Genomic DNA, 15,448 nt, shown 5'->3' with positions numbered 1-15,448 from the left:
TGGATTGTGTTATAAACAAATCTAATATTCTCTAACATTAAGACTATTAGTATATGGATTGTGTTATAAACAAATCTGATATTCTCTAACATTATGACTATTATGACAACCACCTTTTAGAAACAAATAAAAATGAATTATAAAACAAATATATTTTAAAAATTATTTGATCTGAATTTAATTACTTTTAAAAAAGATTGAATATTTAATAGCCAATCAAATGCTCTACTAAATACCCATTTGAATCAATTCTTATATCTACTATAAACCCCACTCGACTATTAGATCCTCTTCCTTAATCATGTTAAAAGACCCTCAACACGATCCCCCTTAAAGAGATACTAGAAACTTTTGCTATAAATACTAGCAAACTTCTAAAATTTCCCCTTAAAGAGATACTAAAAACTTTTGCTATAAATACTAGCAAACTTAAAATTTTACCCTAATACAAAAATTGGAACGGCGTCTCTGAGCTCTTAACTTTCCTTCGAAGCTCTGATACAGAAATTTGAAATGAATTTGAAATGGAAGAATAAATTTGAAGTTTTAAACATGTTTTCATTTCCTTTCCGTTGTCATTCCTAATTTGTTCTTAGTGCTATGCTATAGATGAAAAGGGAACAGTTCTCTTCTGCTTAATCGACACCCTGCACAACTATTATCTGTTTGCGCACTTCAATTTGTTCCAAAATGAGGAGGGCGATCAATCTAGTTGATCATTTTCGCAGGGGTCAAGTCGAGTCTTCATCGTCATCCAGGTATACATTTACTTTTAATGAACACTCCATGGTATATTTGCATGCAATGGAATTCTTACAACCTATTTGCATGGAATGGGTTTGCATTGCCCCTGCTTCAGAGCATATATATCCTTGTGCATGCTAATGGATATATATTGCCCATTTATGTGAAAAGGGTTTCCAATTTTCTGGATTCACGGCATATTTATCTATGCGCGTAAGTAGAAACCAAACAAAAAGATGACATTCTTCTTCACTTTCACAAATTTTAGACCTAATTAAGTTATCATGCAGAAAGATTGATATGGTAGTTGATCATCTTTTTTTGGTTCAATAGGAAATATTCTTCTTATTAGCCGGTTGTCAAAATTGCTGTCAGCCTAGCTTCTGAAATTTATTTTGACCCAAATGTATGCCGAGGCAAAATTTCAATAATGTTCTCCTAGCATTTGGATAAGTGCATTAAGACCATGGCGGCACTCCAACAGATTACTCTCTAAAACATTGCGGTAGCTTTGTTGAGAGTTTTTGGGATCTACTTTTTCCAGTGGGGAAATTTCTATTTTTTAGGCACTAGAAAAGTTTCCCTTGTTGATTTTATAACCAAAGAAGACGTGCTTTGCAACATTGCTCTTGTTGATATTCTAACAACGAAGAAAACTTAGTCAAAAATGTTTTCATATTCTTCGAAATTTTGCTTCTTATTTGTAGAATGTATCACTACTTTTTTTGTTCTTAGGATCCTTTTTCAAACGCTACCCTTATTTTTTACCAGTATACAGGTCAAATTTGTAAATAATTTCACACTTAAAACGTATAGGGATTGTATTTACCATGTCTTTAGTATGACGTCCATGTGAATCTGTGAATCGGGTTATTTCGTTCCTCTAGTTGAATCCTTCATTCATTGGAAGTCTCACTTGTATCTACCTACAAAACTTGGTTATTATTGCTAAGGAAAATGAGACATGGACCACATCAACACTTGAGAATTTCTCTTTCAAGGCTATTGTTAAGAGTGGTGGAAAAAGGTCCAGGTGGTTGTGGCATAATGATTAATGGAGGACACTTTCCGAGAAAGTAAGTATAACAAATTTTGGGGAGTCATAGTCATAATATTTTCACAGTCCATGTCATAGTCATAATATTTCCAGAAGCATTGTAATTTCAAGTTTCGGGGAGATATGAGTGTGACACAGGCGTAAATTTTAAGTATGCGGCACAAACTTATCCTACACAAGAATGTAGGCCAATATTACCTCTCACTGCACAGACAAGTTGCTAAGCCAAAACAAAAAGATGAGGAGTAACACACAAACAATAATTGATTCTTATCTATGGGAATATTGGCCATTTTTGAAGTTTGTTGATATATTGTTTTTTCATAGATAAAGTGAGAGATCTAATGTGGCCCTCACCCATAATGAAAATAAAATTCAGTGCAAGCATTCAAAATATGACGACGAGTATCAAAACAACAAGACTAGCTCCACTTGAAGGAGACAGAAGCAACTCAAACAACTTGAATTTGAAGAGACACTACAGAAGCAATCACACAAACACCTTCCAAGCACACTAAAGAGGCAAGAGCCCTCCCTTAAAATCTACTTTGAGGACAAGGAGGTAAGGGCCTCTGGAATTGGGGAAGATTACCCAAGCCTTCCCCAAAATCCTGATCTGAAAGAAGAGTTTGAGCCTGGAAGTTTTCTAACCCACAACTCACAAGAAATTCAGTCGAGTGATCTGCAGCCTCACAATACTCCTTCAAGCTAGCAAAGCCAATTGAAACATAAGAACCCCCCTTGGAAAAAACTTGCCAACAAAGGACTGGATAGTAGGACACTTGCTGAAACTTCCTCTTTTATCTTCTCTTTACCAGCTTTTCATGCACCCTTTCTTTGGCTCACAATTAGCAATTTTTCTTTGTCTTTCCAACCAAGCAATGGCTAAAAATTCTTAGTTAAGTAATTGGTTTTCTTCTTCTTCTCCTCTAGAATCTTGACACAGCAAATCCTCATCATCCATCAACTAAGAATCAAGCCATTCTCAAATCTGTGACCCTGCAAATTCTTCAAACCAAGGATGCCATGCCCTGCCATTGCCTCCATCCTTTGCCTTTCTGGAACCACTGAGCCTGGCTGCCAAAGGGAAGAGAAGAAATCCCAGTGTGAGCTGCAGAACCTCCCAAAAGATCCACAACTGGATCAGGAGAACCATTCAAATCTTTTCTCACTTAAGTTAAAAAACAACCATGATTCCTCCATATAAAGTCCTTGTCAGACTGTTCAGCTTAAGGAATCCATTTTTCTGAACAAAACTGAGAGGAAATGCAATCCAATTTAATGCCTGAACTTGTGACACTGAGAACATCGAAAGGGCAAGCAAGCCTTCAAAGCCCGCATGTTGAAACTATGCACCAGGAAAACAAAGGATTGTAATGGAGTGAAGCAAGGGATTAGAAATGTCAAGAATGGCACTGTAATGTCCCCTTCCTAATTTGACCTAGAATCACAATTGCAACAAGTTAGGGTTAGGGTTACATCTTACCAAGTAAATATTTCTTTAAATAATGTGATCCTAGATTTGAACCTGCAATCATAACATAAGAAACACCACATCATATTAATATACTATCAATAATATTATACAAGCATATTAGGTTTTGGAGGAAGAGACATGATGGGTCCTCCCGAAGCCATTTCTACACTAAGCCCAAGAGTGGAGTGAATGCCAAAGCCCTCTTGGCCTCAGTGGGCAGTCAATATGGACATCCACCGAGGTGGCCTACTTGGTGGGTTGCTTGTACTTGTTTTCCTCATCAATGCCTCATCTCCCTAAAGACAAGTGCTATCTTGCGGAGTACGGTGGAGGTCGTAAGTGGGTTCTTTGGCTCTTCTATGTAAGTGCCCTCTGGTTCTAGGAGCCATTATAGTCAACTCTAGAATGGCCTACTTACTTAGCCCTCTTAAGCCCCTTTTGCTTACACCCCAGGCCCTTCCTACAAGATGGGATTCAGGCCCTTCCTACAAGATGTATTCCTCAAAATTTCAAATGAAATCTTCTCCCCTTTATATCTTCCCATGCGAGGGAGAGTCACACCTCTTGATCATATCTAGCCTTTGCAAGGGTCACAACCTTTTATAATTATCACCCTTTGAAAGAGTTACAACCCTTCATCATTTCTGCCCATTCCTTTCTACTTCCATTAATCCCTCCTTGTTTCACATGCTCCCTTATTTCTTCTTCCTCCCTCCATCCTCCTTTCAAATGAGGTTCTCTTCTCCCTTTTATATCTCATGTTTGAGGGAGTCGCAACTTTTGATTTCATGCCTTTTGATCATTGATTAAACTTAATTAAATTTTAATTATATTTTAATTTTGATCTTATTTTTATTCTTTTGTATTTAATTTTATTATCAATATTTATAATTAAATCCTATTCAAGAGGGGACATTACAGACACCGATTCTCACAAAGCTTCTCTGAAAACCATCTTGCTTTGGATCCATGTTTACAAAGTCTCCTATCTGCATTGCTAGCAATTTAATCAAAATTGAATTTCTTAGGACCAAGGGAAGACTGTAGGGTCAGATGCAAAGAAGGAGCTTGGCAATGATTTCGATCTCTGGTCACAAAATGGTTTTCAAGGACACAAATAGATGCCAACTCCACCATAGAACCGGCGGTTTCATACAAAATATTGGTCCTCCTCTGCCTGAAAGTTTGAAACTGAATCTGAAAGTAAACCTTAGAGAGAAACAACAAAGAGAGGCAGACAAATTTGTCCCAAGCTGTAACATCCCTTGAAAAAGATATTAATCAAATATGAAACCCTTTTGAAAATCCTTGAAATTAACTTTACCAGTTAACAGAAAATAAGCAAACTAGTATCAAGAATTGAACATTGAACCTCCAAAATCAATAGAAAATCATCCTGAAACGTTTAAGCTTTGAATATTTCAGTTTATATCAGGTAAATGATATAAACTGAAATATCATTTATTTTCTGATCATCTGGTAATCCTCTGACTTTCATCCTTAGATCACCTGGAAACTTTCAAACTCCCATTCTACAGTCTCCTTCTCCATTGGTTTATCGGTCAATGAAGAAACAAGCCAAAGCTCAAATTGAAAATCAATTTCTGAATGCCCTCCAAATGCCCAAATTTCTTAATATATTAAATTCAAATTCAAAATTCAAAATTTGGCACCCAAATGCCACCACTTCAAATGAAGGAAACTTGCATGAAATGGAAATGATCATTTTTGACTGCTTTCATTCCAAAATCACTAGTTGCCAAAATTGCCTAAGGATGCCAAGGAAACTTCTAAAAACCCATGCCCACCAAATGAGGAAAATAAATTAATATCTATTTGTCTGAGGAATATGAATTTGCATCAAAACAAATTAATTATTAAATTAATATGTTTTTCCTAAACTATCTTATGGCCTCAACTTACTATTTATGGACAGTGAGAACTTACTATGTTTAGTAAGTTTCTATTTTTGGGATAAGGGTACATGCCACAAGTGCTCTTCATCCATTGACTAATCTTTGCAATCCATGGTCTTCGACCCAAAAATATGACCAAAAGAGATCTATGATTTTATAGCCAAAGTGCTTTGAAATTTGAACAATGCAATCTTCTAGGAGGGTCCATTCTTAGACATCCTCTTACAATCTCTCTTTGTCAAATCTCTGTTGTAGATAGGAATGTGGACACAGCAAACACATTAATGAGAATTAACAATGATATGAAAGAAGTTTGGTGGGCGACAAAAGAACTTGCTACAATGATAGAAGGAAAAGGCATTACATGTGAAGAGCTTGGCCTTGTTCAGTGAAAAAAATCAAATGTGTTATTGATAATTTAAGAGACAAGCAATTTGCCTTGGTTGCACAACATGACTTCTCATAATAAGCCGAGTATCTTCTATGTGAAGGGGATGAGAAGAGTGGGAGGAGTTAGATGCAGAGAAGAGGCATGTGCATGCCAATTTTTATCACAACTATTGGAAAATGTTCAAGAAGCAAAGAAGGCAATACAATGATGAACATTTGGATGCAGAGTTGAAGTTGGTGGGAGAGTATGGGTTCAAAAACAAGAGGGAGTTGTGGTGTGTGCAGCAAGCACTTAGCTGCATCCACAATGCCGCCAAGATGTTTCTCTCTCTAGGTGAGAAGAAATCTTACCAATTGTTCAAAAGGAAGGAAATGCTAAGGAGGATGAACAGGTACAACCTTCTCAATGAGAGCTAGAAAACTTGACTATGCCCTCGCCTTGACCATGGAGAATACTTGGAGCATCACCTATAGCTCTCATCTTCAAGTTTGGCATGGCGAAAAACATACACTATGCTTGTGTCCTTATCAAGCTATGCTACATCAATAATTGTTGATAGAGAAAATGCGAGATAAACAACAAAGCTAAGTGTTTATTGCCTCCATTTTGGGGTTTTTTGTGGTTGGGAAGGTTTTTTCAATGTGGTGGTTTGTGTTGCTAAAGGAAGAGCAGATTTTAGCACCTAAATTAGAAATATCTTCAAAATCATTCCTAGAGCTAAGTATACTCCTTCACAATTACTTCTCTAAAATAGTTTTGAGTTGTGAATTATCCACTCTTGCAGCTGAAAATCTAAGTTGCCGATTCTAGTACTAATCTTGATTTGTGTTCGTGGATCCGGTTCGTGGGTTGGGCTAAAATGTTTTTTTGGGTTTGGGTTCGTTTTGGGTTCCTCCATAAAATCATATATATATCACATAATAAACAAAACCCATAAAATTGAATGTCATCATGATTAATATTCATAATTCAAACTTCAGTTCAATATTAAAATAATAATATCAAGTTCATGAAACTAGACTGTGAGGTGTCACTCTTTTAATCTATTTTTATTTTGTTCAAACCGACTGAAAATTGGCCCATGCTAAGATTCTCAACCTGTTCACCTTGAAGTTGTTCCTTTTGTCTGGTTTGATTTTCTTGCACTGCCCTTTGATGGCTCTCATAAAGATAAAAATCATCAACAATAGAGGATTGTGATTGACAGTTCTTGCAAATGTCTAACATTTCAAAGTCCTCCCGAAGATTAATCTCCTGAGTATCCTTATTATTTGTAATAGGCTTGTTGTCATTATTTTTGGTAGAAATGTATGCTTGGTTGTCATTGATGTCAAACCCAGTGATCCGGATATAGTATGACAATGTACAGAGTGAAGGTGATGCAAAACAATGGAAGATAGGTATGTATGTATGAAGGGGATGCATAACGGTGGAAGATAGGTATGTATGCATGAAGATGAAGAACCTTGTTGTTATGTCAGGAAGTTAGTGTTACAGAGATAGTTGTTGAAAATGTGTTACAGTTGTTGCATGTGTTTTCCGGAAGGTTGTTGCTCTGGAAACGTATGTTGACAGTATGTGGATATGTTTTTCATATTGACCACGTCAGACAGTATACAGTTGTGATGGTGGTTGATGATTCGACAGTTCTAACAGTGTTTGATAGGAAAGTAGATAAATGTTCATACATGTGTAGAGGTAATCAGGTTTTACACAAAATGCAAGAAGAGAGAGGAGGTGAAAATGGCAAATTTTATTGATACAGAGGCATAGGCCTGTTTACAGTTGCACAGTATGCAAAATATTACATAGTATTACAAGAAAAACAAAGGAAGAATCCTTTACAATCATTACCCAAAAGTCTTTTATTGTCCAAAAAAGCATGAGAAAGAGATGAGGACATGGTAGGGAGAGAAACCCTAGCTCCAGATTTGTCAGCAATTTGACATTTCTGCATGAAAATCTGATTTGCAGGTGTAGGAAACCTTCTAAAAATCCTTTCCATTTTTCTACATTTATTTTTTTAGGGAGTAAGTGTAGAAATACCTCGCAAAATCCACTAAAAATCACAACCCAAGAATGGCTGCTCGACAGAAAAGAGTTTGCAATCCAATAAATGAGGCATAGGTGCAATTTTTCTTCTTAGAATTCATGTAAAATCCATTAAAAGTAATTTTGGAGTTTCCTCAAGTCAAGATGTGGCAGCTGTGGGAGTCTTTGCAACATTAATGGCATTGCAGAGGTAGCTAATCTTTACATTTTTACCTTTTTTAGAAATTTGATCCTCATGTGGATGTCTGAACATCCCTAAAATTTTTGCAAGGTACTTTCGACCCTCAGATCTCTTCAAAATCCACTCTTGTGACATATTGGCTTCAAGTGGATATGCAGGACATTCATCTCCATCGGGTCATGTCTTGATAGCCAAAAAACCTCCGCAAGATCCAATAGACTTGGAAGCAAAAGAGGCGATCTCATTGGTGGAAACCACTAAAATTCTCGCATCTGCCTTCTTTTCTCCTCTTTTCTGCCTTGCGTTATTCCTTGACTTTCCTGTTTATTTTTCTCTCTCTCTTTAAGTTCTCTTTCTCATCGGCCAGGGGCTAACCAATAATTAGGAACTGGTTGGAGGTTCCGAGAACCATGGGAAGCTTTGATGCTTCTTTCTTTTGCTTTCTCTTTTCCCTTTTTTGTTGCTTCCTTATGTTACCTTTTCTTTCCATCTCTTATTTTATTCTTCCTTGGTCTTATTTGAGTTGGGGCTTGTGCCTAAATTGAGAACTTGGAACTTTGTTGAAGGTTCCTATGGTTTTTGGAACCAAGGGAAGCTTCAATGCTTCCTCTCTTTTTCTTGCTTCCTCTAAGTTCTCCCATCTATGTAAAATGGTCTTCTCTTGAGTTGAAGGTCGAAGTTTCGTCGAGAACTAGGAACCTCATCAAAGGTTTCTATGGTTTTGGGAACCATAAGAACTCTTGACCTTATATCAATTTGTTTCCTTTCTTCCTTTACCTTGATGAGGCCCCCTTTTGCGCTTTGTCTTTGGCCCATGTTAGGGATCAAAGGAATACTAGGAATTGAGAACTTCGTTGTGGGTTCCCATGGTTTTGGGAACCATGAGTGGCTTTGGCACCACTTTGTCTTGCTTTTTCTTCGCCTCCTTAGCTTTAGCCTTTTCATATGCTCTGGTCGGAGTTTCCTTGGGCACCAAGAATTAAATCAAAGGTTCTTGTGGTTCTGGGAACCATGAGATCTCTGGATGCCATCTATTTGTCTTCGTTCCTTCTTGCCTTGTTCTTTTTCTTTGTCAGGGGCGAGCCAAGTAGTAGGAACATTTTAGAGGTTCCTATGGGAAGCTCCAAAGCTTCGGTGTGCATCTTCACTCTTTCCTTATCGAGGGTTCCCTAGGAACCAAGAAATTCATCAAAGGTTCTAGAATTGTTGACAACTTCTTTCTTTAAAATGGCAAAGGCTTTGGAAAGTGGGTTAGATGAAGAAGGGGAGCTAGGAACCAATTGGAGGTTTTGATGGTTCAGATCCTTGGTTAGAGGCTGACAAGGTTCCTATAACCATCCAATGCTTTGATTGCTTATAACAGTCATTTTTATTCAATTTTCTTCAAATTTGAAATGGGGATACCCAATCGGGCCTTCCTTTAAGATGGAACTTCAAATGACCTTTACCCTTGGTCAATTTCTGGGAATTCTTGAATTTGGGGAGCTGATTAAGTTGAAGGGAAGGGAAAGCCACAACAAAAGCACAATTTGACTTGAACAACCCATGGTAAGGTCTCTTAGGTTGGTTATAATTGATGGACCATAAAGGAGACATGAAATGTCAACATTTTGGCAACCTCTGTGGGATGATTGCTTGCTAATCATGGGATTTAGAAGCTGTTGACATTTCCATTTCACCTTTAAAGCCATCAGTTATAATTGTTGAGATTAAGGTGTCTCAACCTTAGAGTCCAAACTTGCTAATTTAATTATTTGTTTTATTTTTCCACTTTGGAAGTCCTGAAGTTTTGAGAACTAGTGTCACATGTTGCTATGTTGAGTTTATGGTAAATTTTCTATTATGATTATGGTAGTTTCTAGTTCGGTGAAAGAGTCCTGGAGTGATATATGTTGGCAGTTTGTATTTATGTTTTGAGTTCACTTTTGACAAGTGGTGTGATGTAAGGAAGGCACCTATTTGGTCATTGATCTAGTGTGTATGGTGAATGTGATCACTAAAGAATATCTTTACATTTTACAATTGCATCAAGTAACATATGATAAATTTGATGTTATGATCAAGGCACGTATGATAGTTTTTCTTTCCCTACTATTGGTTCTTTTACTCTTCCTATCGAGGTTGGTACTAAGTGCTTAATTGTGACTTTTGCTATCATTCCTACATCGGATCAATTTCGTGTGAAGTTGGGACATCCTTGGCTCTATTTCATGAAAGGTATCCCTTCTACCATTCATAAATGTTTGAAATTCCCTCATAATGACACATAAGAAAAATTGATCATATTACTTTTTAGCAATTAAATATAAGTATAAAAAATTCATGTCATTTTCATATAATGAATGTCAATGTGAAACCTCCTTTCATTAGCAATTAAAATAATTGTAAGCTTATATATAATATAAATTTGTAATCCCCAAAATATAATAACAGATGTCTTTATAGGTTACAATTTCAATGTTGTTTCTTTGATTGGTTGATCCTAACATCATTCAAACCAAATGAGAAAATATTGTTTAGATGATGTTTCATAGGTTGTTGCGCAGCTTAAGCTTGTTGTTCCAACCATGTTTTTGTCCCTTGTTGTAATTAGAGTGACACTTGTTAAAATTGAAAATGGAGTGCAACTTACTTGAGATGGGATTAGACTTGAACAATTCATAGTTGTAGAGTATTCAAGGACATTGATGATAATTGTAATTTAAAATAGTGCACGGTATTTCGGTAAGTGGTTAAGTGCATTGCTAAGCACCTTTGTCTTTGTAAAGCCTTTCTTACCTCCTCTAGATCTCTTTTTCTATTTTTCTTGTTCCCTTTGAATCCTCTCTTGCTCCCTTTGGGAAATTTTCCATGGCATGTCATTTTTAGCGCCCTTACCATGCCTTGGGCGCAATTTTCACTAAGGCAAGGAAATCTACTTTTTTTTTTATCTTTCCAAGGTATGAGGGATTTGGCGCCCTTCCTTGGTCTAGGGCGCTATTGGCACTTAGGCATGGAACTTGGCACTTCCTTTGTTTTCCATGACTCCTTCCTTTTGGCACCCTACTCATGCCTTGGGTGCTAAAACTTGGTGAGGAAGGAATTTGAGGTTTGCTTATGAATTCCATGTTGCATCAACTCTGGCGCCCTTATACCTTCCTTAGGCGCAATTCTCCCCAAGGCAAGGAACTCCTTGCATTTCTATGAATTCCAAGGGCACCCCATTTTGGCACCTTTATACTTAGCTGGGCGCTATTTTGCCCTGTGGAAGGAATTCCTTCCTTGAGCATTTTATCCAGGACCATGTGATTTTGGAGCCCTTGTTAGGACTAGGGCAGAATTTGCATCAAGTCAAGGAATTTCTCACTTTTGACATTTTCCATGCCTTCCTAAGTTTGGCGTCTTGACTCTCCCTTGGGCGCTAAATTCACACTGCCATGGTTTTTTTAGCATTTTCAATTTTCCATGTGTTAGTGAACAGGTTTTTGCCTTTCTTCAAGTTAAATTGTTTCAAACCTGTCGCCTTCTTTGAAAGACAAAAGTTCAACTAAACAGTTGGGTAAGTGTGACATACACCACTTCCCTCTGAATTTTTGATAGGTACAGCTCCCTCCATTAGTTATTCAGGGAATAATCTAGTTAAATTAAACTGGTATGCTTTTAACCTGAAAGCACATAAGGCTGCCTACTTCATTCTTAGATGAGAGGCTAATGGTTTACAAATATTTCAGCAAAAACTATTCTTCAAAACGCTTCAACATGAAAAACCAGAGGTGATTGAAACAAAGTTCAGAAACACCGATTCAACATTTGATAAAAATAGGTAAGAGAAATAAAATCTCTTTTTAAACACATATCTTTTAAAATAACATAGAAAGGAGTCCCAGATTAATAACGATACCTATCATCAGAAAGGTAATCACAGACATTTAATTGGATTAATATTTGCAAGGAAATACCACTCCACGGATTCAAAACTCTAAGATTTTTCCTCCCCAAAAACGCATGTGATCTTTTTATATATGTATTTCATGCAACAAAGGCACAACAATACCCGTATAAGTCCTTTTCAATTTCAGATTTCCAAAAACAAAACTAATGACCACTTCTCCAACAAAAATAGAACTTTAAAAACCAAAATCTAAGTAACTTATTCTAAACCCTTCTCTATCTATCTTAATCTAATTTATAGTAGCTTTAAAGAACATTGGTCTCCCTCAAAACCCGACCTCCTCCGAATCAGTTATAAAAACCAGCAGAGTATTTTAGGGACAGATGTCCCGAAGTCATTTGCAACATTATGAAAAACACATAAAATAAAAAGTAAAAACAGAGCATTATCATCATGCTATGCTTCTTCTCCATCATCATCCTCTCCTCCACTTTTCTGGGCATCGTGGGCGGTTGCAAGTTCCTGAATTATAGACTGGCTAGGATTTTTCATGGCATTGATCTTTGCTTTTGCGGCTTCTTTGTCCCACCTGTGCTTCACCATTTTCTCGGCATGCTTTGGTAACTGATCGTTGCCGATAAATGTCTTGGACTCAATTCGGGCGACTTGTGTTATATCTTCGGGAGTGAAATTGCCTTTGGCTTTCACTTTCTCCATGTACAGCCTAAAAGCCTTTATTGCATCTTGTGTGTTCAAACCACAAATTCCCATTGCCAATTGTGGTTCGAATTAACCACTTTGTTGTCATTAACCAAGCTGCACTGAAGGTCCTGAAGCTCATAAACGGAGGTCCTGGCATCAAAAATCATAGTCTTGAATGTGAGTACTCGCCTCATTATCGTCTTCTTCAATACGAAGAGTTGGCACTCATCAGTTACCAACTTGATTGAGTTTTCTGCTAAAAATTTGGTGGCCCCGTACTCTTCTATTTGGGCGAGCATGGACAAGACATTTTCCCATTTATGCTCTTCTTTTTCCCATGGCACAATTTGATTCTGAATTTCTGCAATGAGGCTTTGCATCTCGTCGCATAACTTCTTGGAGCTTGTGATATATTTTTCACCATCTCTAATCACTCCTTCAATCCATTTCTCCACAGCCCCCGCGATGCTTTTGGCTCGCTGAACTTGACCCATCAACTTTTTGTTCTCTAGCGTAGTAGGGTCAAAACTTTCTGAAGCGTGTGATATGGGAAGTGCTCCAAAGCAGTCGATACTATCAATGAATTGAGCAAGAATTTTGATATGTCGCTTCAGCTCTCTTTTCTCCTGCCCATCTTTTTCTGACCGAGTGAGCATCTTCTTAGCCGATAGCTGGAAAAGGTGATTATCCGAATCTCTACTCATGTTCCTGAGCTCCACTTTGGTGATCTCAAAGTCCTTTGCATTTACCTCCTTACCCTCATCGTTGGGCTTATAAGAAGCAATCTCGACAACCCACTTCCTAGTCTCTTCGTCAATATCCAATCTGGCAGTTGTTTTGAACTTCTTTTGTTTGGGACCCTTCTCTGTGTACTTAACCACCATGTCCTGAATTGGGATGGTTACTGGAATGAAACTCCATTTCTTGCTTACTGAAGTGGTTAGCCATTTAGGAGTTGCACTTGAACTCGTTGTTCCTCTGATCACCTTTGGTGGCGGCGTCATGGCTACGGTGACCACATGAGAATCCATGGTGTTAACAATGTCGCTGTCAAGATCCTCGACTTCGAAAATCTGAGCATCAAGAATTTTGTCTTTTGCTTCCGTGTCTTTGATCTGGTTCATTCTCTTTTGCGCAACACTCTGTGACCTGGTATATCGAGGAGCAGAAAAGTCCAGAGCCGGATTGAGCTTGTGCTTGGTGTAAGATGGCTTCTTATCTTTACCTGCATGAACAGACATAGAAGTGGGGTTAGAAAAATGTTTTGGGGAACGTAGTGCAGCCTCACTACCTCTTGCAGGACCCATCTTGTTGCCTAGTTTCATTGCTCTTCTCTTGTTAACCCATTCCGTGGTTCTTTCCAAGACCCTCTTCGTCCTAAACTGTATGTCATCCTCTTCTTCCACATCCCAATCAATGCAGGACGTTTCGGGTTCAGCTTGGTCTAGATATCCTGGTTCAAAGAGCTCTAGATAATCCTCTTGGATTCCTCCTATATCAAGCTTCACCTGTAGTGAAACTACCTGTTCTAGAACCATCCTCATGTTTGCTCTTTTGAACACTTCACGTTCATCATTGCAATCTTCCCAGAAATCCTCCAGGTGTGGGATTGGAAGGTGCGGCATCAAACCGAGACTTCGTGAGAAACCTTTATTGTCAAAGGCCTTTCTTTCATGATACAGTGGAAAATTGAAGTTCTTCAGGTCGGCTCCAATGCTTAAAGCATCTGACATTGAACTACAAGATAAAATACCCAATTGAATAGGAAAATGATCCTCCCATTTATCCTTGGGTTGAGCCTTCTTAATTACGGTAGCCAACTGCCTACAGATCTCAGCAAGAACAAAACAATCCGAACAAAAATGAGGAAGCCTGAAAGGCTCTTCCTCAAAACCGCCTACCCTTATGTAGCAAAAATGAGGAAACTGAACAAAGAAACTACCATATTTCTTCACTAATGCTTGTGCATCTTCAGACATTCTCTTGGTTTTCATGTTCTTTAACTCATAACACAAATTTCATAGGAAAGCATTATGTACTCTCCTAAAATCTTGCAAAGCATTATCTTTTTGTAACATAGGGTAAAAATCATACATAGAAACCTGTCCCTCGACGAGCTGCCTAGGTATTCTCACTATCTCTTTAACACATGCCAAGCAATATATCAGATACGAGGACATGAAGAAATTCTGCTTGAACTTTTTCGCCATACTCAGCTGTTCCCTCATGGAGTCAGCAATCAGCTCTGCCCAGTCAAGATACTGCTTTCCTTCCAATAGCAGTTGTACATAGCAGTAAATCCAATCATCAAAATTGTAGGCCTCAGCTGAACCTCTAACCCGGTGTAGTAGTAACATGACATCATGGATGTGGGGAAGCATGTGGTTGTTGTTGGGATTCTTAGGTAATCTGGAGCCAGCCCTTTGAGGAATCTTCAACCAATACTTTGCTATGTTATTCCGGTGTCCAGTTTTATCTGCATTGAACTCGGTTATCGATTGGGTGGGAGAAAAGTTTGAGAACTGATAATTAGGCAGTTTGAAAACAGAGGAGATAACTTCCTTGTTAATTGCGAGTAGGGTCTCACCATTATCTCTCTTAATAGTTTCGGAAATAGGATCATACCTTGCAATACATTCCCTAACTAGTTCTAGGCACGAGACAACAGGAGGAAAGGCTGCCGCTTCTATGAGACCACTACTCAGAATTTCCAAACCAAATGAACTGTCAATTCCTTTAAACACCCTTTCCTTTAAAACTTCCAGATTTTCTCCTTTCAAGTTTGCATCACTGACTATGGGCTCTGTGCATGCAAGACTAAAATTTTTCCCGAAATGTGCAATGTGGACTTCATATTTCATAAACAACAACCCTTATTTTCCCCAACAAATTTTATTACGAGAGAGGAAAAGTAGGTAAAAATCACTGGGGAGGACAGGAAACGAACTCACCTTCACAGTTGAGACCAATCGGATGACTACTAGCAAACAAACCTTCTATCCAATAACTCCGCAGCAATGAAGAACAAGTTTTCAGAAATTAATCACTTCATTCCTT

The 15,448-nt window shown here is 37.9% G+C and overlaps 1 protein-coding gene across 2 annotated transcripts in view; it reads left to right on the top strand.

Annotated features, from left to right (window-relative positions):
* Nucleotides 1-402: 402 nt before the first annotated feature.
* LOC131036540 (single-stranded DNA-binding protein WHY1, chloroplastic) overlaps nucleotides 403-15,448 on the top strand; it is a 91,772-nt gene continuing 76,726 nt past the window's right edge. The window contains exon 1 of one of the 2 annotated variants that reach the window (XM_057968433.2): nucleotides 403-758. In XM_057968433.2, coding sequence (XP_057824416.1) covers nucleotides 691-758 — 68 coding nt within the window. In that variant the 5' untranslated portion in view covers nucleotides 403-690. The remainder of the gene's footprint in view (nucleotides 759-15,448) is intronic. The other variant, XM_057968432.2, reaches the window with a different exon arrangement.

Source organism: Cryptomeria japonica, chromosome 5, assembly GCF_030272615.1.
Source record: "Cryptomeria japonica chromosome 5, Sugi_1.0, whole genome shotgun sequence".
Classification (NCBI taxonomy): Eukaryota; Viridiplantae; Streptophyta; class Pinopsida; order Cupressales; family Cupressaceae; genus Cryptomeria; species Cryptomeria japonica.
Note: the sequence above shows the minus strand (reverse complement) of the source record. Positions and strands in the feature narration are given on the sequence as shown.